Source organism: Nematostella vectensis, chromosome 7 (assembly GCF_932526225.1).
Source record: "Nematostella vectensis chromosome 7, jaNemVect1.1, whole genome shotgun sequence".
Lineage (NCBI taxonomy): Eukaryota > Metazoa > Cnidaria > Anthozoa > Actiniaria > Edwardsiidae > Nematostella > Nematostella vectensis.
This window is the reverse complement of record NC_064040.1, coordinates 17602569-17624800: the sequence shown is the minus strand read 5'-3', so window position 1 is coordinate 17624800 and position 22232 is coordinate 17602569. Positions and strand designations below refer to the sequence as shown.

The 22232-nt window shown below is 43.6% G+C and overlaps 3 protein-coding genes across 4 annotated transcripts in view; 2 read left to right on the top strand and 1 right to left on the bottom strand.

The window, feature by feature from the left end:
* The first annotated feature begins 313 nt into the window (after positions 1 to 313).
* On the top strand, positions 314 to 1679 carry LOC125568417 (rhodopsin, GQ-coupled-like). The gene has a single exon (XM_048730689.1). It carries the CDS (start codon positions 314 to 316, stop codon positions 1112 to 1114), a length of 801 nt encoding a protein of 266 aa, XP_048586646.1. The 3' UTR covers positions 1115 to 1679.
* LOC5500460 lies at positions 1638 to 11488 on the bottom strand. Of its 2 annotated transcripts, XM_048729860.1 has the most exons (8): positions 11131 to 11488; positions 10955 to 11036; positions 9106 to 9171; positions 8470 to 8722; positions 7882 to 8035; positions 3959 to 4179; positions 2758 to 3201; positions 1638 to 2343 (listed from the first exon to the last, which is right to left on the bottom strand). In XM_048729860.1, the coding sequence occupies exons 2-8, from the start codon at positions 11021 to 11023 to the stop codon at positions 2147 to 2149; spliced, it is 1404 nt and encodes a 467-aa protein (XP_048585817.1). In that variant the 5' UTR covers positions 11024 to 11036; positions 11131 to 11488; the 3' UTR covers positions 1638 to 2146. The 2 variants fall into 2 exon arrangements, with proteins under 2 accessions (XP_048585817.1, XP_048585818.1); XM_048729861.1 differs by lacking the exon at positions 11131 to 11488 and having other exon boundaries at positions 8470 to 8717; positions 10955 to 10973.
* Positions 11489 to 13117: 1629 nt separating this feature from the next.
* The window catches only part of LOC5510717 (polycystic kidney disease protein 1-like 2), a 96480-nt gene continuing 87365 nt past the window's right edge, over positions 13118 to 22232 (top strand). The window contains 2 exon segments of the mRNA XM_048730688.1: positions 13118 to 13395; positions 14080 to 14116. Of these exon segments, the coding sequence (XP_048586645.1) occupies positions 13348 to 13395; positions 14080 to 14116 (85 nt within the window). The 5' untranslated portion in view covers positions 13118 to 13347.

The window sequence follows — 22232 nt, the reverse complement described above, 5'->3', positions numbered from 1 at the left end:
CCCTGGTAAATATCAAAAGCATAAACTTCTCCGATACAAGCACGGGACCAAAGTTATGAATTGTCACTTAAGACATAATATACTTTGACATTATTCGAAACAAAAAGGTGATTCAGGGATAAGAAAAATGAATCAGTCTCTTAGTATCGAAGGGCAGTTGCGAGAGCAATACAAGATCATGGCGTCAAGAAGCGACAGTTTGCGTATCGCACAAGTTCTCATTTGGTGCGTACTCTGTTTAGGTTCGCTTCTTGGCAATCTAGCCACAATAATCATAATACTCAGAAATCGTCGGCTTCGGACATCGACCAACATGTTCGTCGCTTCCCTGGCCGTCTCCGACTTCGGGATCACCGCTTTGCCGTTCGGCACGCCGTCCTTGTGGCTTGGGAGTTGGCCATTTGCGGATATTGCCTGTCAGTACATGGGCTACTCAGTGCTTTGTGCCACTGCGGCATCCGTGCAAACTCTAGCGTGGACCGCCGTCAATAGATTCTACCGCGTAGTGAAACCTAGCAAGTACAACTCCGTTTTCAGTAAACGGCGCACTGCAAAATACATCGTCTCAGTATGGATGTTGGCTTCAGTGTCATCCGTGCCTTACTTTGCAGGTGGGGATAAGTTCATTTTCCAGCCCGCGAAATTCTTATGCTTTTTCACACTGAAACGACCTCTCCCGAATGTCGTGTCTCTGGTTGGCGCCATTTGCGTGCCAGGAGCGATCGTTTGCTATTGCTATTCTCGAGTGTTTATTGCGGTGAGGAAACACAAGGCGAGTATTACCCGCTCAAGGACTTCCATCAGCGCGGAGGACATCAAGATTACAAAGACCCTCGTAGCTATAGTGTGTGCGTACGTCTGTTGCTGGTTCCCAGTGCTTGTTATCGATGTCACTGATCTGTTGAGCGGGAAATGGGGAAAGGCCGCCTTGGTATATTATGTGTACGGAATCCTAGCCATTTCAAGCAGCGCAGCTAGCCCGGCAATTTACGCTATTTTCAACCCGGTATTTCGTCGCGGATATCTGAGACTCTTTAATGGATTTTATTCATCGAACAGCGTCCTAGATATTAGTATAAACCGCAAGGTAACTACAACGGCGAACCACGCGTAACTACTGAAATTAACAAGACGAAAAGTTAGTAGCCTAAAGGTATTAAGGTGGTAGCCTAGGGTATTGTTAGGCTGTTCTCGGTTTGATATTTCTTCTCACGCATATCACCATCTTCAGAAATGACGATATAGATTAAAGAAGATTAGCTCAATAACTTTTAAAATTAAGATTACATAAGTATTCTTTAGTATTCTTTTTTTAACGAAACTTTGTTTACGTTATTTGTATTATTGTTTTAAAATAAAAGGTGCTTTTCAGTCAGAGAGTTTTCCCCGTGTTTTCTTTTTGTTATTTGTTACATGTAAACATTTAAAAAATATTTGATTGAATGTTTGAACCAGCTAATATAATGTCTTGGCAAAAATTTATAATGTTTCCCAATATTCCAATAAATGAGAAAGTGCGAAATATTTGTGCAAATTGATATGTCAATTTCTTAAGTAAACGTAATTCTTATAATCTATAAAGATACAGTAGTTCTCTTGGATTCACTTGTTGTTTTGGCCTTTTTTAGTCATTTACGTTTTGGACAAAATCAGCGAATAAAAATTCGATCTGCTCTTAATAATCTTAGTTAGTATTGTGTTAGTGACTGCTTCAAGTCCCTTATCGCCCTTGAGCGGGGGTTATTTTTATAACTGAATTGGACGGTGTTGTTCATTCAGAAAATACCATATAAGATAGTTAAGTCATGTTACAGAGTCGAATTTTTGGTATTAGAATTCAACGTAGTGATCTGTAAAATATTGGTCAATAGAGCGTGCTAATCTGTGCGCATTTTAGCATATCTAATTGATTACCTAATCAAAAGTGATAATAAATTGACACGGCGGATCCTGTACCTCTTTTAAAGCATTTGCATGCTATTGGTCACGACTTGTAGTTTTACGCGTAGTTGTGCGAAAAACTTCTTTTGGCCCATTTAAACACCCTTATTAGTTACTCTCTTCGTCCATTATAACACGGTTCTTTGTCTCTACTCTAGTAGAATATCTGGAAGCCGCCTATTTAATTCACTAGCATACAGGTCTTTTAACGTCCAATGACGTCGTTGTCAGGGTTGCATTTTACTTCATGTGACCAGTCGCAGACCATGAGATCCGTGTTGAAGATCAGACCTGGTGGGCATGTCTTCTTGTGGGCGATGCCGCCGCCACAAAGCACGAACCCGTAACAGTTCTCTTTCTCTGCGTAGATCCCATCACCATTTCTCTCGCAGAACATACCATCTAAAAAGAAACAAGAATCACTTCAATTGAATCTTAACTAAAGATTGTAAATCTCCCTGTCAATTTATTTATTTATCTGTTAAATGTATTTATATATTGCTTGCTTGCTTTCTTGTTTTTGGCTAAGATGGTTAAGACACTGAGAAAATCGTGATTATCATCCCCCAACCCTTTCTTTTCATCCCCTCCATTCGAACGTCATCCATACACACGTGGCACGGGTCTTTAGGAACACTTCTGCAAACAAGTTGAACTAAAATAACCACACTCACACTCACCCTTATGAAGTGCCTTCAGTACAGAATGTCTCGTGCTAATGTCTTCAGTACTGTATGTCTTACCTTTATTGCTATATTTGGAGTGCCTTCAGTAGGGAATGTCTCGTGCTAGTGTCTTCAGTACTGTATGTCTTACCTTTATTGCTATATTTTGGAGTGCCTTCAGTAGGGAATGTCTGAGCAAAGTCTTTCATGTCTGTTAGGATTGGAGATTTGTCTGGTGCAGAACTTGAGGTGTTGTTGAGTGACGTTCGATCTTGTGTTATTATGATACTGTTATCCTGTGAAGTAGACTTTTCTCCATTTGATAACTGGTCTTCTCCATGATAATAGATGAAGTGATGTGATCCATTTTGTACGAGAGGGCTTGGGGTGTTCGTAGGTAGCATCTGGTTTAACGTAGGTGTTGCAGTGTTGTGAGGTATTGGCGTGTCGGTGGTAGGGTTACTTGTAGTGTAAGGTGACACCCGACTGGCATGATTAAAGGTGGAGTTTGGTGATGTTATCTCAGTCTTAGTTCGCTTTAAGGAGGCATTCTCATCTCCCTGTCCGTAGCACTTGATCTTCTCAGGTATGCTATCTGTAAACAATAAACCAGATTGGTTCATTTTTAGCACATGCAAACATGTTTATTTTTAAATAAACATAATAATAAGACCTTAAAAGGTCTTTCGGCTCCAATTTTTTTAAATCCTCATTCGTTATTGACTACCCTGATTCTCGAGTATCAACGATAGCGGGCTCTCTTTTTTCGTATTGATTTTAGTATGTAGACGCTCTACAGCCGCCTTGTCACATTATCAATCCATTTAACGCATCTTTTGATTTTCTGTCTAATGCCGCATTACGGTTGTGTGCGGGATTTGAAAGACAGTGCGATAACGTATCCCCCAACGGACGGATAGAACGGTTATAGATGCAATTTCTTTGTTTTTCTTTTCTTCATTACACAGCGTTATCCATTCCTCCACCTTAACAATTGATTTCTGTGACCTGCAACCTCATTTGCGATGCGTTGCATCACCCTCCACACCCAAACCACCACACCCCAACTACCACACCCCAACTACCACACCCCAACCACCACTGCCGCTTGACCAATCAGCGCCTGCCATTTGAATCCCCTAAATCTCATAGTAATCAAAGTTTCAAGCAGGGAGGGCATAAAACAATAGGGAATTAGTGGGGAATGTAATTAGTAATTAGTGGATATCTACTAGTTATTAGTATTCCCTAAGTTTCACCATACTTCTGATTGTTTTTGAGTAGGAAAAACAGTGGAAGGTACTGCTTATTATCGTACCCCTCTGCCCCTCACACCCGACCTCCTGCCTCACCTTCTATAAAACCCTTGTACTGAATAGTAGTTGGTATGCTGACGTCATTCACTAGCCTCGTTATCGTGCTCTCAAGCCGTTCGTTGGCAATGCTCGTCACACGCACTTTAATAGGGAACTTGAGCTCGCCTATCCCACTGATAGTGAAGTAGTTATCATCGGTGCGTCGCATGCAGATCCAACGGTTGTTATGTAGAATTTCTAAACCTGCTGTCACAACCCTGGAATGTTGTGAAAGAAAGCTTCAATGAATTACACTTCATTCTACTAAAGGATTAATTTCGCGAATTTGAAGTTGTTAAACGAATTGGAGGATACACTAAGGCGAAAATGGACAAATACAAGGCGCTTGTAGCTACACACCACTAGAATAGGAAAAGCATGGTCGATTTGACGACTGTACAAAAGGACATATTGTATAAACTTGATTGCTATTTAGATGAGGCGAATCCTTAAAAAATCAGAGTTCAGAGTTGAAGAAATGCCGTGAGGGACTGTGCTCTCCCGGACCAAAAGAGCGATTTCACAAGTGAGTTTGTATTGCGGTCTTGGAGAAAAATCTTTTTTACAAAATAGATTTTAAAGATATGGTGAAATCATTCATTGCCACACGTGAGGACTTTATTGCATTTCGTATAAGGGGGCAATTTGGGATGAATTTGGCGCAAAAGGTATTTCTGCGGAGCGATTTTCTGAGTACCCTGAGTCATTCCTTTACTCAAATACTCAAATAGGGTAAAAATGGCAAAAAAAGCAAGCCGCTGTAGCGGGTTGACCAACCGGTTAGAAGCCAACCCGCTGTAGCAGGTTGAGCGTCATCCCGTTACAGCGGGTTGAGAAACTTCAAGTTCCTATAGTATACTATGGTCCCCAAGCCGCTATAGCGGGTTGACCAACCGGTTAGAAGGTTATTAGTGTTGGCATCACTGTCGGGTACATAAATCCTTTCTTCCTGGTGAGGAGACCATCCAGAGGTCGCCGCTTGGTGACAGCTTTTGCGGACGTCGGCCGCTGCGGTGGGCCACAGCCGTCCCGCAGTACAACCCGTCCTGCCGCCTTAACGTGCCGCCGGCGGCGATGACATTGGCGATTATGAAGCTTCCACGCCTCGCCAGAGATGTCACCTCCTGACACATTGACACTTCCCGAGATGTCTCCTCACGACGTGCAACCGGCCTATTTTTCGGACATCGAAAGCGATTTGCCCGAAGAAACAGACGTCCAGTCTGATGCCCCTCCTGCGACTACGGACGCTGCCCCACGACGCCCTCAGCGCCCAAGGAATCCTCCAGTATACGTTTCATAAGTTAACATAAGTTAACATAAGTTTCCTTATGAGATACTCGTTGTTAGATAATATGTTGTTCCTAGCTACCGTCTTCCCAACATTTTAGATATTACGAAAAAAAAGTCAAGCCAGTGGGTATTTCTTACCCCTGGCCAGTTATCACTTATGTAACACATGCGCCCGCGGGTATACACGAGGAACGCCTGGCGGCTCCCGCCTCTCGAGCCGTCACGTTCGGTTGTCCTTCACATCTCGTGTTATTCAAGTGTCTTTTTGGTTATGAATTCCCTGGTCTTCTACTGGCGAAGGATAGGTAAAAGAAAAGGTTCTCTAGTAAAAAAAATCTAGTTTCAATTTGCACTAGTCAACGCCATAGGGTTTTGTGAGAAATCTACTATTCCAAAAGATAGAAAATACAGCTAAATACTTATCAATCTGAAATGATATACAGCATCTAGCACTGTACTCTCACTATTAATCCCACAAAATAAATGGGTGTAAAGATTGCACCATTTGTCCTATCATGAAATGATAATATTGAAAGTACCACACAGAGAAGTGATGTCAAATTATAATAAAGCTACAGGTTATTATAGATACCCTTGAATGCCCTAATGCTTCAATAATGATAATAATCTTTATTTATTTAGCTCATATTCGTATTTCACAACATATTACACAACTAAGCAAAAGTAGCACATAGTAAGGAAAAAGGTGTTAGAAATAAAGTGCGAGCAGGGGAGAGGTGGGGGGAGATGGGAAAAAAATGATAGGTTATCAAGTTGGCCCCCCACCAGGGGGGTCTAGTGGGTCTATGGTTCAAAAAGGGTCATTGTTTGTACAAACTACCCAGAAAATGTATACATTTCGAAGTACTAGCCCAAAAATCACTGAAGAGAAGTTTAATAAGACTGCTTAGCCAATATTTGAAATTTCTTCTAAAAGACTTCTATTAACCTTTATTTGAAACAAAATTATAAAAAAAAATAGTAATGTAAGGGAGAAAGAGAATTGTGAACGTATATATTACACGAGCGCTGAAGTGAAAGAAGAAAACCTTTCTGGATTTACAAGCCACGAGTGCTCAACTCCAAAGCTCGAAATAACGAGTCGATTTGTAAAATGACCATCGAAAATTGCTTTTTACGCCGATTTTACCGACCTGTACATGAAAAGATCATTTCTTTTATGGTATTTCATTTAGATTACTTGTCTTAACGGAAAATCGTCTTCAAACTCCCTGTATTATGACAATTTCCCCCATAATGATTTTGCAACGCGCGCGACAATTTCAAGTTTGCTGAAATTTTATTTGCGATAAAAAAAAGGTAGCAAATCGTCTCTTTATACGGGAAATAAAGGCAAATCATTCGAGGAATTTTTGTACATTTCTCTTGTTTATCTCTCCAAGGAAACGATAAAAACACTTGATATCGCTTGAGGTATTTTTTCACTGTGTTTTAACTTTTCTGCTCCTGGACAAATTTCTCTTCCTGACTGTTGCTGAAACTTCATCGCTCGTACTTGCAACATGAGCCGTGATGTTGTTTTTCTCGTGTATTTTGTCTTCATTTTCCTATTCTGGATAGTAAAACTCACTATCTGAATGATTTTCTTCGGTAATAGTAAAACGAATCGATATTTGGTATAATTTTTCTTTGGCAGACTTTGGTTTGAGAGTTGAAAATTGCTAAAATGATTTTGCTTTGGTCGCCTGAGCACTCGGTGTCACTCTCAACCCACAAAAGAAAGATTTTTACATATTGCCCGGTCATTATCGTAGGATCTTGCCCGCTCTTCTGCCAATCAGAGCCCGCGGATGATCGTTGCCATATAAAAAAGGCAAGTATGGAGCACATTCATCTCACAAATATAATACACACATAGCGTTATCTCCTGATATGCTGAAATGTATAGAAACATGTCGTGTGCTAATGTTTTTACAAGATTGAAGAGAACAAAAAAAATACCCTATTTTGCTGTGAGAAACTATAATTCTTTTTCAATTCTTCAATTTTCCTTAATCGATGATACCTCCATAAACACCCAAAAGAGGTTTCGTTCCAGATTAAACAAAAACAAAAATATGGCTAAAATATGGCTAAATGTGTGCTGGCTCCGCTTTTAGGCAGAGTCTAAATCTATATATTAGTTATAATCATTGGTTATTGGTTTTCATTGTTTTACTTCCTATGGAAAGCAGTTAAAAGTAAGTTGCAACTAAGGGAATACTAATCAGTGGATAACCACTAATTACTAACTACATTCCCCCACTAATACCCTATTGTTCAATGCCCTCGCTGCTTGACACCTTAAATACTATGAGATTTAGGGGGGTTCAAATGGAGGGCGCTGATTGGTCGAGTGACAATGATCATTTTCTAATTGTCGTTTAAATTGAATACAATGATATTTAACTAAAATAAAATACAATTCTAGAAAAATGGTTTAAGGAATTGGGTGAAAAGATGGTTGGATCGTCTTGTCGGACATGTAGGCACTGGTTAAACTTCCCAACTTATCTATTCTCGGGGACCCAGGGGGACAGGGAGACCGGAGGATGCACCTTATCTTGTTGTTTATCGGGTTAGAGATTGAAATAAACAGTTGGCCACATTTGCGACCACATACTCACTTTGAGTTGCGCACCTGAAGTTTGATCGACCAGGGGTTACTTGCAAAGAATCTGAACTGGATTTTTCCGTCCTGTCCGGCAAGTTTTGGACACTCTATCGATTTGAATGAAGTTTTCCATGTGCCGTACCCGGGAACATACAAATTGAAGCCTCCTGACAAAAAGCGAGAAGTGCATAGGTGCACTTAGAAAGGGAGAAGTGCATAGATGCATCTAGGCCTAGTTTAGACGCCGTTCTTTTCATGTGCCGTTCCAAATACAAATAAACTAATTACTATTCTACGATCATTCTCATATATTTGCATTTGGAACGGTACATAAATAGAACGATGTCCGTCCAAGGCCTTTACTGTCCTAAAACACTTCCACCCAGCGTAAGACTGTTAATCTATGTTATTGCTTAACAAACAAACTTTTTTTAGATCTTGCTGATTTTGCTGCAAACAAGCAACCAAAATTTGATATTACATACACTTCTAGAACATCATCTCATGGTGTCTCTGATTATTCGTAAACAGAATAATTATCTGCTCAATTGCATAAAAAGGCTACACTTGTTTTTGCTTCAGGCCAGCCCCGCTTACATACCTTGTTGGCACCCTCCGCACAAGTCCACAATCGTCGCTTTGAGTGATCCATTCATTGGAGGCTCCGAGCCATGCGCAGTACTTACGGCTTGACCGCTGACCATGATTTCCACGCACATGCCGCATCCCAAGGACTTCAGGTACTCTTCCTTCCCGGCTGCCACCACGACCCAACCAGGCTCGCTATTCAGTGGTGCTAGTGGATCAATTGCGCATGCTCCAGTACCAGGCTGGTACTCGCTGCGATAGCTGGACTGCGAAGAACATAGTGAATCGAATCCATGGATTTGCATTTAACTACCTTTCAAAGATAATAGAAGGCTAATCACTTTGACTCACTGATAACACATAAAATGCAGGGTTACTTCTCGCATTGGATAGTATTACATGCCATCAGGAATGATATCCAATTAATACACGGATAGATTTCATGCGAGAAGTAACACTGTTATATGCAGATTAGTTAATGATAATTGTTCAGCTGGCAAAAAAAAAAGAAAATGAAAAAACGACTCTTATAACTGAGGCCCCGATGTCATGTTTTGCAGTAGTGACCACTGCCAAAAATTTCATAGGAGCCTCAGTACTACGATCCTGTATTTTGTACAATCATCAAAAGATGGTAATCTGTACGCACCACGCCATTGGAGAGCTGTGCGTATCTGCTCCAAACCGCTTTGACGTGCTCTAAGTCGGTGTCGCCCTTCAAGTGTCAATTAATGCCAGCGTCAATCAATAAAAGTGTCAATCAATACAAGTGTTAATCAATATAAGTATCAATCAATACAATAGGATTCTTACGGCATTCTTACAGAGGGTACACCTAGCCTTCTCTGCGAAGTTTTTTCAATCATTGGGAATCCTGTGGCGCGCAAAGAGACGAGTAGCACTGAATAGGCCTATAAGAGAAGGCTAGGAAATACCGTGAATAAGCCTATACGAGAATGCTAGGGTTTACCGCAAATTATAATAATAATATAACAGCAGGCCATCTATTGTTTTCGAGGGAATTTCGCAAGTAATCGTCCCTCAGAAAACAAAAGAATCCGAGGTGATCATGCTATTACATGAATAAGACTAAAAGAATAGGTGATATTATACCGTGAATAAGCCTATATGAGTAGGTGTGGGTATACCGTGAATAAGCCTATATGAGTAGGTGTGGGTATACCGTGAATAAGCCTATATGAGTAGGTGTGGGTATACCGTGAATAAGCCTATATGAGTAGGTGTGGGTATACCGTGAATAAGCCTATATGAGTAGGTGTGGGTATACCGTGAATAAGCCTATATGAGTAGGTGTGGGTATACCGTGAATAAGCCTATATGAGTAGGTGTGGGTATACCGTGAATAAGCCTATATGAGTAGGTGTGGGTATACCGTGAATAAGCCTATATGAGTAGGTGTGGGTATACCGTGAATAAGCCTATATAAGTAGGTGTGGGTATACCGTGAATAAGCCTATAAGAGTAGATGAGGGTATACCGTGAATAAGCCTATATAAGTAGGTGTGGGTATACCGTGAATAAGCCTATATGAGTAGGTGTGGGTATACCGTGAATAAGCCTATATGAGTAGGTGTGGGTATACCGTGAATAAGCCTATATAAGTAGGTGTGGGTATACCGTGAATAAGCCTATAAGAGTAGATGAGGGTATATCGTGAATAAGCCTATAAGAGTAGATGAGGGTATACCATGAATAAGCCTATAAGAGTAGTTGAGGGTATACCGTGAATAAGCCTATAAGAGTAGGTGAGGGTATATCGTGAATAAGCCTATAAGAGTAGATGAGGGTATACCGTGAATAAGCCTATATGAGTAGATGAGGGTATACCGTGAATAAGCCTATAAGAGTAGATGAGGGTATACCATGAATAAGCCTATAAGAGTAGTTGAGGGTATACCGTGAATAAGCCTATAAGAGTAGGTGAGGGTATATCGTGAATAAGCCTATAAGAGTAGATGAGGGTATACCGTGAATAAGCCTATATGAGTAGATGAGGGTATACCGTGAATAAGCCTATAAGAGTAGATGAGGGTATACCATGAATAAGCCTATAAGAGTAGTTGAGGGTATACCGTGAATAAGCCTATAAGAGTAGGTGAGGGTATACCGTGAATAAGCCTATAAGAGTAGGTGAGGGTATACCGTGAATAAGCCTAAAAGAGTAGGTGATGGTATACCGTGAATAAGCCTATAAGATTAGGTGAGGGTATACCGTGAATAAACCTATAGGAGTAGGTGAGGGTATACCTTGAATAAGCCTATAAGAGTGGGTGAGGGTATACCATGAATAAGCCTACAAGAGTAGGTAAGGGTATACCGTGAATAAGCCTTAAAGAGTAGGTGAGTGTATGCCGTGAATAAGCCTCATTCAGAGAGTTTTTTAATTGTTGTTTTTTTATGGTATTTTATATTTTTTTATATACTAAAAGTAGTTTAGTTGTTTTCTTTAATATTTCTAGAATTAGAGCTCATAGTACCTTTATTAAGAGAATACCAGTCAACAGTAATAGTATTTCCACGACTCGCCGGCAGTTATCACATTGCATATCGATCGATACTCTGAAAAGTACATTAAACAAGATACGCCATTATTCCCTTATTGTATAGGAATTGCAGTGCTTGTGTAAAAAAAAATCAAATTGAATTTTTGTACCTGTTAAACTTTTAAATCTGTTCTAGGCGCCGTCTTTTTTGTTAATTGCATTCCATCAATACAATGTGTCGATACAACGTTTCGTCAATACAAAGTGTGAATAAACGTTTTTGGCAGTCTATTTTAAAGTAGAATGTTTGGTCAATATCCAAGATAAATAGGTCCTTGATGCAAGTAGGACTTTTAAGGTGTGTGAATAAATAAAAGGGGTTTGTCTTGTGTAGCAGGGTCATGGGACACAATAGTGGACCCTGATGCGTCACCTGTTATGAATGGTTCAGTAGATATGGTCTATCGTATGGATAAGCTATGGAATACCATAATTAAACACTCGGGTTCAGTAGATATGGTCTATCGTATGGATAAGCTAGGTAATATCATAATTAAACACTCGGGTTCAGTAGATATGGTCTATCGTATGGATAAGCTATGGAATACCATAATTAAACACTCGGGTTCAGTAGATATGGTCTATCGTATGGATAAGCTAGGTAATATCATAATTAAACACTCGGGTTCAGTAGATATGGTCTATCGTATGGATAAGCTATGGAATACCATAATTAAACACTCGGGTTCAGTAGATATGGTCTATCGTATGGATAAGCTATGGAATACCATAATTAAACACTCGGGTTCAGTAGATATGGTCTATCGTATGGATAAGCTAGGTAATATCATATTTAAACACTCGGGTTCCGTCTTTCAGATTTTCATAGAGGAGGATCTGTAGTGCCGCGTTATGTCGTGCTAGGTACTTGCTTTGGGCGAGAGCTGGGCAGCACGCGAGAACGTGGCCAAAGCTCTCTGCAGTTTTAACGCACAATCTACACATGATGTCATCAGTTGGCGAGGTGTAGGTCTTCCTGGCTGAGTAGAGCCTGGTTGGAACGTATATTATAGTGTATCAAATCAAGTGTTCCCTTAGATGAAAATTATACCAAAGTACGGGCTGTATCAAATATAAGTGTCCGCTTAGATGAAAATTATACCAAAGTACGGGGTGTATCAAATTGAGTGTTCGCTCAGATGGAATTTATACCAAAGAATGGGGTGTATCAAATTAAGTGTCCGCTTACATGAAAATTATACCAAACAACGGGGTGAATCAAATATAAGTGTCCGCTTAGATGAAAATTATACCAAAGTACCGTGTGTATCAAATATGTGTCAAAAAAGTTTCCGCTTAGATAAAAATTATACCAAACAACGAGGTGTATCAAATATAAGTGTCCGCTTAGATGAAAATTATACCAAAGTACAGGGTGTATCAAATATAAGTGTCCGCTTAGATGAAAATTATACCAAACAACGGGGTGTATCAAATATAAGTGTCCGCTTAGATGAAAATTATACCAAACAACGGAGTGTATCAAATATAAGTGTCCGTTTCGATGAAAATTATACCAAACAACGGGGTGTATCAAATATAAGGGTCTGCTTAGATGAAAATTATACCAAACAACGTGGTGTATCAAATATAAGGGTCCGCTTAGATGAAAATTATACCAAAGTACGGGGTGTATCAAATATAAGTGTCCGCTTAGATGAAAATTATACCAAACAACGAGGTGTATCAAATATAAGTGTCCGCTTAGATGAACATTTTACCAAACAACGGCGTGTATCAAATATAAGGGTCCGCTTAGATGAACATTATACCAAAGTACGGGGTGTATCAAATATAAGTGTCCGCTTAGATGAAAATTATACCAAAGTACAGGGTGTATCAAATATAAGTGTCCGCTTAGGTGAAAGTTATACCAAAGTACGGGGTGTATAAAATATGTGCCTGCTTAGATGAATGTGCACTTCGTCCTACTTAGCGGTATCCATGCATGCAGACCGAACTGCACGGTGCCTTGTTTTTTTGTCACCAAAATAGAATGAGCACAGCGAGATAATAGGTATCCTGGATTGATGCATTATCAACGGACAATTAATAAGGCTTTGCCGACAATAGGCGGGTGGATGCGCATTTAATTGCAATGCTAATTACGAGTTTTAGTTGCAAACGGTTTCGAGCAAAGCCAAACATTTTTGTCTTATCACGCTGGAAACAGCTTAGAGGTAATTCTACAAGGTAGAAACGTATTCAAAGAAAGTAGAAAAGAGTGATTTGCACTGGGGACTTGAGATCGGGATGTACCAGAGTTTTAAAAAGCGTCTTTGCCCCAACCATCATCATTGAAAGCTTACATTCCGCAAGAAACCGAGATGCGAAATAACTATTCCTTCTTCTTGCTTCTGATAGTTTTCTGCAAGGTAAGTCTTCATTGGAACTTCATCCCAGTTTTGAATTTGTGATCAAGTTATATAAAAATGGATCGAGTTATATGAAAATGCATAAAAATGATTAACGTTCAACTATCGAGAGTTATATTAGTTGATGATTTTTATCGACAACTCTATTCCTCTTCCATTGACCCAGCAGGGCATGTGCGTATGGTGTGAAGTCAAGGCCAACACAATATCCCTTATTAACTTCTTAATGTTTTTTGCTAATGTATTAGTTTTAAGCTTCAACATGTCTTTTGTTAAACGTTTATCAGCAAATCGAGTATTTTTTTAAACAACAGACATACAGAGGAAGTTTAAAGTGTTTCTTATCCATACGGATACAGCTTTTCTGTTACCAAAGATTAAAAAACTAACAAATAAATCAAAGTTTAAACTCTGCTTTATGGCAGTAGAGGGTATTTTTTTAAACAACAGACATACAGAGGAAGTTTAAAGTGTTTCTTATCCATACGGATACAGCTTTTCTGTTACCAAAGATTAAAAAACTAACAAATAAATCAAAGTTTAAACTCTGCTTTATGGCAGTAGAGGGTCATGACAATTTTTTTACACATCGTATTGTGTATTGAACAGCTCAGTTTGCTTGTTGTCAATGGAAATTGAATTGAATTGTAATAATGGTAACGTGTTTTGTTTAAAATACTTCAGGAAGCTGATGTCTGTGCTGCATTAAACCACCGCAAAGGTGAGTCGCCCGGTGATCGATATCAGTTAGCAGTTGAGTGATATCAGATAGCATTTTTTTAGCCATCCGAAACAAATCAAATAATCTAAACTCAGGGTATGGATGGGGTAAGCGACTAGCGACAAACGGCTTAAAAAGTAATTACTACCGACAAAACATGAAAAAAACTATTGACTAGAGACAAAAAAAATATTTGCCGACTACCAACATTTTATTTTAAGCGGTATTTTTATTCTTTACTTCAATGGTCAATCTATTTAGTTTCCTGTTGCATAAACTTTTCAGTCAATTATTAAATCATAATTTATTTATTATCAATAAGTAATTAATAACTAATCAATCGTAAATAATGTTTAATCTTGTTTATACGTGAAATCTAGTACAAAAGCGAATACTAGCTTAGATTCACCGACTACCGACAAAGACTAATAATTCTTACCGATTACTGACAAATTATGGAAATTTTAACTGACTACCGACACGCAGAGCCTGTAAGCTGATTGACTACGCGTTTTCCAAACAAGACGGGCATTTTGGATTCTGGAAGGTCGCGCAACAACGATTCCCCAGTTCCGGTTGTAAAGGTGATTTAATAACGGAAAAGACAGGAGTTTTCCATAACGAAACATAATTTGGTACCTTGCAGAACAGAACGTTTGAAATATAGCCTTTTCCCGGCCTTTTTACAATTATGATATATATATATTTTAGGTCTAGGTCCATATATGTTTATTCTTGTAAATACTGATTAAAACATATTAAATATCAAATTCTAGTCTTTTCTATGATTTGTCAATATATTGTATTTCACTTTTGTGTGAATAGAATCAAAAAGGCCAAACTGTCGTGATCCCGTACCAGAACAATGAATACAATACACCAAAAACTGGAATTCTTTTTATCCATAGCGCGCGCTATTCTAGAAAATGCACGTTTTTGTCAGTTGTAATGTTTTTGCGTCTCGCGCCACTATTTTGATGTAAATAAACTTGTAACGATTCACCTTCTTCAGTCTGCCTTATTGAAGAGGAAAATTTGGTTTTGAGTCGAATTTTACTTTTGTGTGAATACATCATTATTGTTGATAGTATTAACTGAGCGTACAGGTAAAAACTCATCCTTCTGCGACTCACGACTCACGTGTACTAAGAACTAAATGAATTCCTCAATTTTTCAGCCCCCTCTATTCTTTATTTGTTTTTGAGGAGCATGGACAGGAACTACATAATAATGATAACAACAACAACAACAACAACAACAACAACAACAACAACGACGACGACGACGACGACGACGATGATGATGATGATGATAATAATTCCACCACCTAAAAACAATTACAGCAAAAGGAAAGAAGAAAAATTCAAACATGACGAGAAGAAAAAATTCAAATAGCAATTGTATTGCCTTCACATGGTGTCAGGTTTTAATCTAATTTAATGGCCAGGAACAATAACAGGGATAATAGTGGGGAAGTATAGTGATGCCTCTGCAATCACCCTTGGGACTGTGCCAAGTTGCTTTTTGATAGGGTGGCCACTGAACTGTGGTTCACAAGAAAAGCAATAAAGATACTATAGACTGCCTCTGAATTTATTATTGTCTCCTTTAATATGCATCATAGACTTATTTTAAGACAATCATTTAATTTTATGACTACTAAAAACAACAAAAACTCCAGTCATTTGTTAGAAATGTGGCTGCCTTACAGGGTTGGTTTAATAATAACTAAGATCAAGTTCAAACGTCGTATTATCCATAAGCCGTATTCAATGCAAGTTGCATGCAAATAAAGATGAAATAATCGACTCGATTCATTTGCATGCAAAACTGCTTAGACTTGTTTTCAAAATCACATGCAACAAAACGTAATTGTTAAAGTGTAATAGTCAAACCAGAACAAAAGAGAACAAGGACATAACAGTGTATTAGTACTAAATAAACTAAATAGTATTTCACGGGTTCTCGAAAACCACTTAATCCAATGCTTTTATCGAGGGGGGGACTGGGGCCTTTCATAGAAACGAGTGGGAGGCGCGGATCGCCCCTCCGGGCCTCCCTGCCCCGTCTTAGGCTTGGGAGGGAATCCCCCCCCCCCCACGCGCTTTTTCTTCACATTCGTTTGATCGAAGAAATGCACTGCCTTGCGCATTTCTGTAATTTCAATCGTAGCCTGTGCAGCGGTGCTTGAATTGCTCCCAATCCCCCAGTTTGGTCGTTCAATTATGCTTGTTTTCATGACTTCGAACTTCTCTCGGGATTTCTCTGCTAAAGCAGCAATGATAGGGCGATGCCATTGATACGGCGATAAGTACCATCATGTATTTCTTTTATCGAACGCTCGACCATCGGCCACAGGTCTACGATTTTATGGCAGTCCTTTTTTGCCACAGAAGCCTCCTGTTTCCGAAATACAGTTTCAGAGAGGCGATCGAACTCTTTAAAAACACCGTATACAAAGGCATCCTCCTCTTTCCCCTCGGTTGTTACTGAAAGTTTCCAGCCAAGCATTTCAGATCTAATTTCGTGTTTGAGTCGAGCCGCCATCTTGGATAATTGAACTTGGTACTTCATGACATACGTGTTTAAGAAATTTCTGACTCGCAGTCTAATGAATAAAGCTGTTATGAAGTATCATGGCTATATTTTTCCAATAATGCAGTTCGAACCCCCAAGGACTTGCAATTAGACCTTCATCTTCGTCCCACCTACTGCAAGGTGCACCTCCAAAGGCTCCGTAAGGGCAGCCCCCTCCCCGTGCCGTGCAGGATCTGCGGCATAGGGACTCGGTCGGAGACGCGGTTGTGCCGCCCCTGCGGAGCGAATCGTGAAGGGCAGAGGATGCGTGGCGTCGAGAGGCGCGCCCGGGGATGGTTCGCACTCGTCCTGTCTGACATCGCAGCCCGCGGTACGGGCAATTAGAGACTGGGTGGCACAAGGCATACCCAAACGATAACCGAGCTAGCCGACCAAGCAGAGTTGCTTTCCGGGACTGGTGTGTGTGCCGAAGGCGTGCCGAAGGCATCTTCGCGTCCCTGCGGCTCGCTAGCGACCGGGGACCCAACGTGTTGCACGACACGAAGTGTCTCTTTCTTCGCTCTGTTAAGTCGGTTCCACTCTGCCAAGCGCCTTCCAGCTTTGACTCGCCCAGGGTGTTTAGGTCGGGTCGCGGGTGGTTCGGGGCTCGTGATTCTCTCCGCCAACGCCGAAGGCGTACGTGCAGGTTCATGAGCAGCTTTTCCGCAGCTTGTTTGTCAGGTTCCGCTAACCCGTAGGGTCGCTGGGCACTAGTACTTCCTTGAGGTTCTTCCATTTGTGATGCAACTACTTGGTTGCTGAAGAAGTGGCAAGCTTTCAAATGAACGTCTGCTCTGGGATGGCAGACTCGCCACTGTGCGTTTGTGGGCAAACCACTGGTGAGTCCGCGAATGCTAACTCGTGTTTACACCGCGTGTCAGCGCTTGCCGTTCCGGCGGTGTTCACATGACGTGCTACGTGTAACGCCCCGACGGCTAAAGCCATCAAACGACCGCAGCGTAGAGACAGGCTTCCGCACAATGTGCGGAGCTCGTTGTTGATGATGTAGTCGGACACTAGGTCATTGTGAAGATCGACCACACTGTCTATCGGCAGCGCCATGCCTACTAGCTTGGTCGTAAGCTTCAGAAAGCTGTCTGCCAGGGCGTCTGTAGTCCGGCTGGCTAGAGCGGTCTCGTATCGCTTCTCGTACTTCCTCACCTCCTCGGCGCTCATGCGTTTGACGTCGTCGTGAGTCAGGGCCTTGCCTACCATTTCTCTCGACTTCCCCGAGGCTACAAGAATCGCGAGTTTCTCCCTCGCGTCTGCTATCTCAGTTTGCTCAGCTCTGGTTGCCGTTCCGGCAGGCTGCGTCGAGCAGCCCAACGACTCGGCGGCCGGGAGGCCGGCGGCGCCCCCCTAAAGAAGACTCTCAAAGTATTCGTCGCTCATCATGCACCCCCCTGCCGTGGCTAAGGTGCAACACGTGGATCAATGTGTTATGCCCTACGGCATACGTGGGCGGTGGTTTACTGCGCTTACCGTTCAACCAGGGCAATGGTATAAGGGTGACGCAAGCAAAACTCTAACTTCGAGAACTTTTTCGTCTTGAGGGCCTTCATGTACTCTTTCATCTTCTCTTCTGAGAGCTCCGCGCCGTAGTCATGCAGGATAGCTTTCATGTCTGCCTTGCTCGGGGTATAGAAGACCACCAAGGCCGCGATGTTCTCACGGAACGGCTTCGTGATGCTGGTGAGCTGCTGCGTGATCACCCACACGCTAACACCCACGTGGCGCGCGCTGAACGCCAAGTTGACGAGCTGGTCAGAGCGCCTCTTTACGTCTTTCGAGGCCGCACAGTCGTCGAGTATGATTAGCGTATTAGTGCCTTCGAAGAGAGCGGAGACAAACCTCAGCAGTATGTCGATCTGACCCGCCTCAGGTGCGATGACAAACAGACGATTGTCGCCCTCGCCGAAGCCGTCGTATGTTTTGTTGTAGAAAAAGGTAGGGCACATGAGTACGATGTACTCGAACTTGCCCCGGCAAGGGCCGCGCAGCCGGTCCACTACGAATTGGGTCTTCCCGCATGACGTTGGGCCCACGATAAGAGCGTTAAATGGGATGTTTTTCGGGTCCATACCGCGCTGCCGCAGCGCTTCGCGCACTTCGTGTCTTTGCTCAGTAGTGTATGGACTCTAGCTGTCCGTTCATAAGGTTCATTTGGGCGTCGGCCACCACAAACACGTGACAGTTTATGGTACCCGTGCCGCTTGCCGTGCGCTTTATCTCGAGGTGCACACCGTCGCGGGTATTGACCAATCGAAGACCACCCCCATGGATAGCACTGTCGTCCGTCGTTCGAAGGTCGATCCACAGAGCAAACTTGTTATTGCCATAGAACGACTCGGGGCCGATTGCCGGGGCGGCAGGCGCTCCGCTGTGCCCTGGGAGGGGCGGACAAACCGCCGTTTCGCCTCCCTCCAGAAATCCGTGGGGCGCAGCCCCTGGCTGCGCCTTGTTTGGCATGCCGTCGATTGTAACGCGAACGCTCTTGATGTCGGGGTACACGAACTTCTCAGAGTCGCGAGCCCCTGCCGTGTATTGCTCCACAAAGAGGAGCAACAGACCACTCATAGACCTTCGCGGCAGGTTGACACTCTCGTTGATTATGCTGTCCGTCTCTTTGCTAATCACGAAGGTCTTGTGAAGGTTCACTTGCTCGTAGAAGAACGTTGTGCCGTTTTGGTAGGCGGCGGCTGCAGACCGGGCGAGGTTGTCGTCCCTCAGGCTTTCGTATTCCAGCTCTAGATTTTTGATGCCATAGGATAATTTGGTAGCATCGCTTTCGACTACTACCTGGTCAACCGTTGCGAGCGTGATCTCGAAGAGCAGCGCCTCGGAGAGCGCCCTTGGGTACAGTACGCCGTGGTCCGTCAGCAGAGAATGGTCTAGCGGGACGGTGTACTTTACCCCGTGGGCGGCGTTTAGAGCGTTCTCCTTGGCGTTACTAGTCGCTTTATCGCCAGCCTTTCAGCGAAGCTTGCGCATGTTTTCTGACTGTATGCCCTGCTCCAGGCGGTCCTCTCTCTCGATCTTGGACAGGTAAAGCTCCTCATACGTCTTGAAGACGTCGTAGCGGTTGGTGTCTTGGAGCGTTTCTCCTGCAAACGTGATTTTCAGGCGGCTCACCAGATTTCGGCCGACGTTGTTCACGACGGTATTATTTTCTTGGCCCGAGATGGAAAGATTGAAACCGACCCTTAAGGAGCCAGGCACGGGCGTGACGCCTTCCGATAGCTTTGGGACCGCCACATATAGCGTCTCGCCTGGGGAGGCCGTCGACGGGTTGAGAGTGACCCGGTGAACAGTTCTCTCGGCTTTCAACCCCAGAGGAGTTCTGGGTGTTCGTTGGGGGTCAAGATTATCGCTGACTGACATCCCTATTACGTATATTATATATCGTATACGTATGTGTACATAAAGTACGAAGCCGCGTGGCTATGGTGCGGACTGTTAGACATGTCTAATATAGCATAGCACGAGTTATGCGCACGCATCATGGGTGATGTTGACGTTGACATTGACCATACATTGCCGGGTGCGTCCGCCGATCGCGGAGCGGGGAACGACAAGACGACGCCCCTTATTCCGTTTGACCCCGACGATGGGGAGTCGATCCCAATGACGAGCACGTCATCGCGTATGCATGCTGCGCATAGCATGGCTACGCGAAGCGCAACGCAAACGACCGCCGAAACCTCGTTCACCACAGAGGGTGCAGCGACAAGACTCGGTCTCCTGTCCCTCAGGGAGGAATACCCAGACCTTGACGAGAATCTGATACGGTTCCAGTCAGACCGGAGGGGAAAGACGCTAATACAGCTTCGCAACCTCGACAAAGGAGGTTGGACTAAACCAAGACAGCTGTTCAATGAGGACGGGGGCGTTCGACAGGACGTTGCAAAGCTGAAAGGCTTCAAGCTGGCGATGGGGTCCGTGGCAGAGATAGACGCGGTCATCCAGGAGAACACAGAACGAGTCCAAGAGCAGCAAGGGGTGGTAGCCACAGACAGGGAGACCAGCGACGACCCTAACACGTCAGAGAGTCGCCGCCAAGAGGCCCGTGAGCGCAACGAGGAGAGGCTGTCCGAGATTGACGAACTAGAACGCGAAAACCGAGAGCTCGAGAACCAAAAGCCGCTAAGAGAGCGCATCAAAGCCATCTTCAAAAAGTACGGCTTTACCGTCACTGCTATCGGGTTGGCCGTAGCGACGACGATCGCGGCCGTTGTGACGTCGCTCGGCAAGTCGCTCTCCTCCGTGGCCAGAGGGGTCGGTAACGGGCTTAAGGCTATCGGGAAAAAAACTAGGCGAGCTTCTCCCTGGTCTAGTAGGCAGCATCGCGAACTTCGTGTTTAAGGCTGCAGGAGAAGCGGTGAAATTCCTTGGCGAAAATGCGTGGCTGCTCATTCTAGCCGTAGCTGCGTTCTTGGTTCGTCGAATGCAAAGCAATCATCGGAACAAATAATACGCCGCGGCCACCGCGAGTGCCGACAACCCCGCAAGACTCAGTCTCACCTTGGCCTCCTGTATGGCTAACTGGTACCTTTGCACGCTTTGAGCGATGTCGTTTTCTATGATCGCGTCTTCAAGCAGCTTCGTGAACTCCGCCTGCGCCTCCATGGCCGGCCCACCGCCCCCCGCGATAGAGGAACGGACGTTTACCTGCGCACCAAGCACTGTGTAGACGAACGCCTCGACCGAGCGGTCGAGTCTTCCTAGCCCTGCTTTTGTCACCTTTGGGAGGCGCAAACCAGCTATATTGCACGCCCCCGTGGTCTTCGTTGCGTATGTAACCCACCTGCTACCCACTATTGTACGTCCCACCTTCGTCGCTAAACAGATTGAGGTGGCTCGGGTACTCGTCCGCCGCCGTGTCGTAGCCACGGATCACGTGCACGTTGCGATACCCCTCCCCCGGGTAGAACACAAACACATCGCCTAGCCCGTGGTTCCGCCCGCCTTTTCATCGGAAGTCCGGCTTACGCGGCAAACCGAACTCTATACATAGACGCTCGAAAGCGGCCTTCTTGTAGGGGTTACCTTTTTGCGTGAACGGGCTGTCGCCAGGCAGGGGGGCGCCGAGCTCGTAGAGTATCATCCGGGTGGTAAAGTAGACGTGAAACCTTAGAAATCCCCTGATGACAGAGGGGAGCGTGGCGAAAGCGGGGTCGATTAGGGACACCCCACATCCGGCGGTTGCGCACCAGACCGCAAAGTTGAGTTGCTGTGGCCAGTACCCATAGGAAGGCTCCGATAGCCACCGGCGAGACTCCTTGGCGGACCTGTGCGTGACTACTGTCTCTTTGAATATGTCTCGGACCCTAGTCGTGAATGATTTGTCCTCAGCCACGTGTATCTCTAGCTGCATGAGTAGTGGGGTGATGTCTGAGGCCGTGCTCTCCACGGGGGTCGCGGGCACGGCGTAGAGCAGCTTTTGCGCGAGGGTCAGATACCTAGAGAAAACGGGTTTTGCGCGTTTGGCTTGTCCGGCTATAGCTTGTTTGATATGTTCGGCTATAGAGGCTCCCGCCGC

Bases quoted from the DNA above. Each gene is read 5' to 3' on its own strand.
- LOC125568417 (XM_048730689.1), top strand. From the start codon at position 314: ATGTTCGTCGCTTCCCTGGCCGTCTCCGACTTCGGGATCACCGCTTTG.
- LOC5500460 (XM_048729860.1), bottom strand. From the start codon at position 11,023: ATGCAATGTGATAACTGCCGGCGAGTCGTGGAAATACTATTACTGTTG. The intron at 9,172-10,954 runs GTACTATGAGCT...TGACACTTGAAG, and splicing joins CTGGTATTCTCTTAATAAAG to GGCGACACCGACTTAGAGCA. The intron at 8,723-9,105 runs GTGCGTACAGAT...TGTTCTTCGCAG, and splicing joins CACAGCTCTCCAATGGCGTG to TCCAGCTATCGCAGCGAGTA.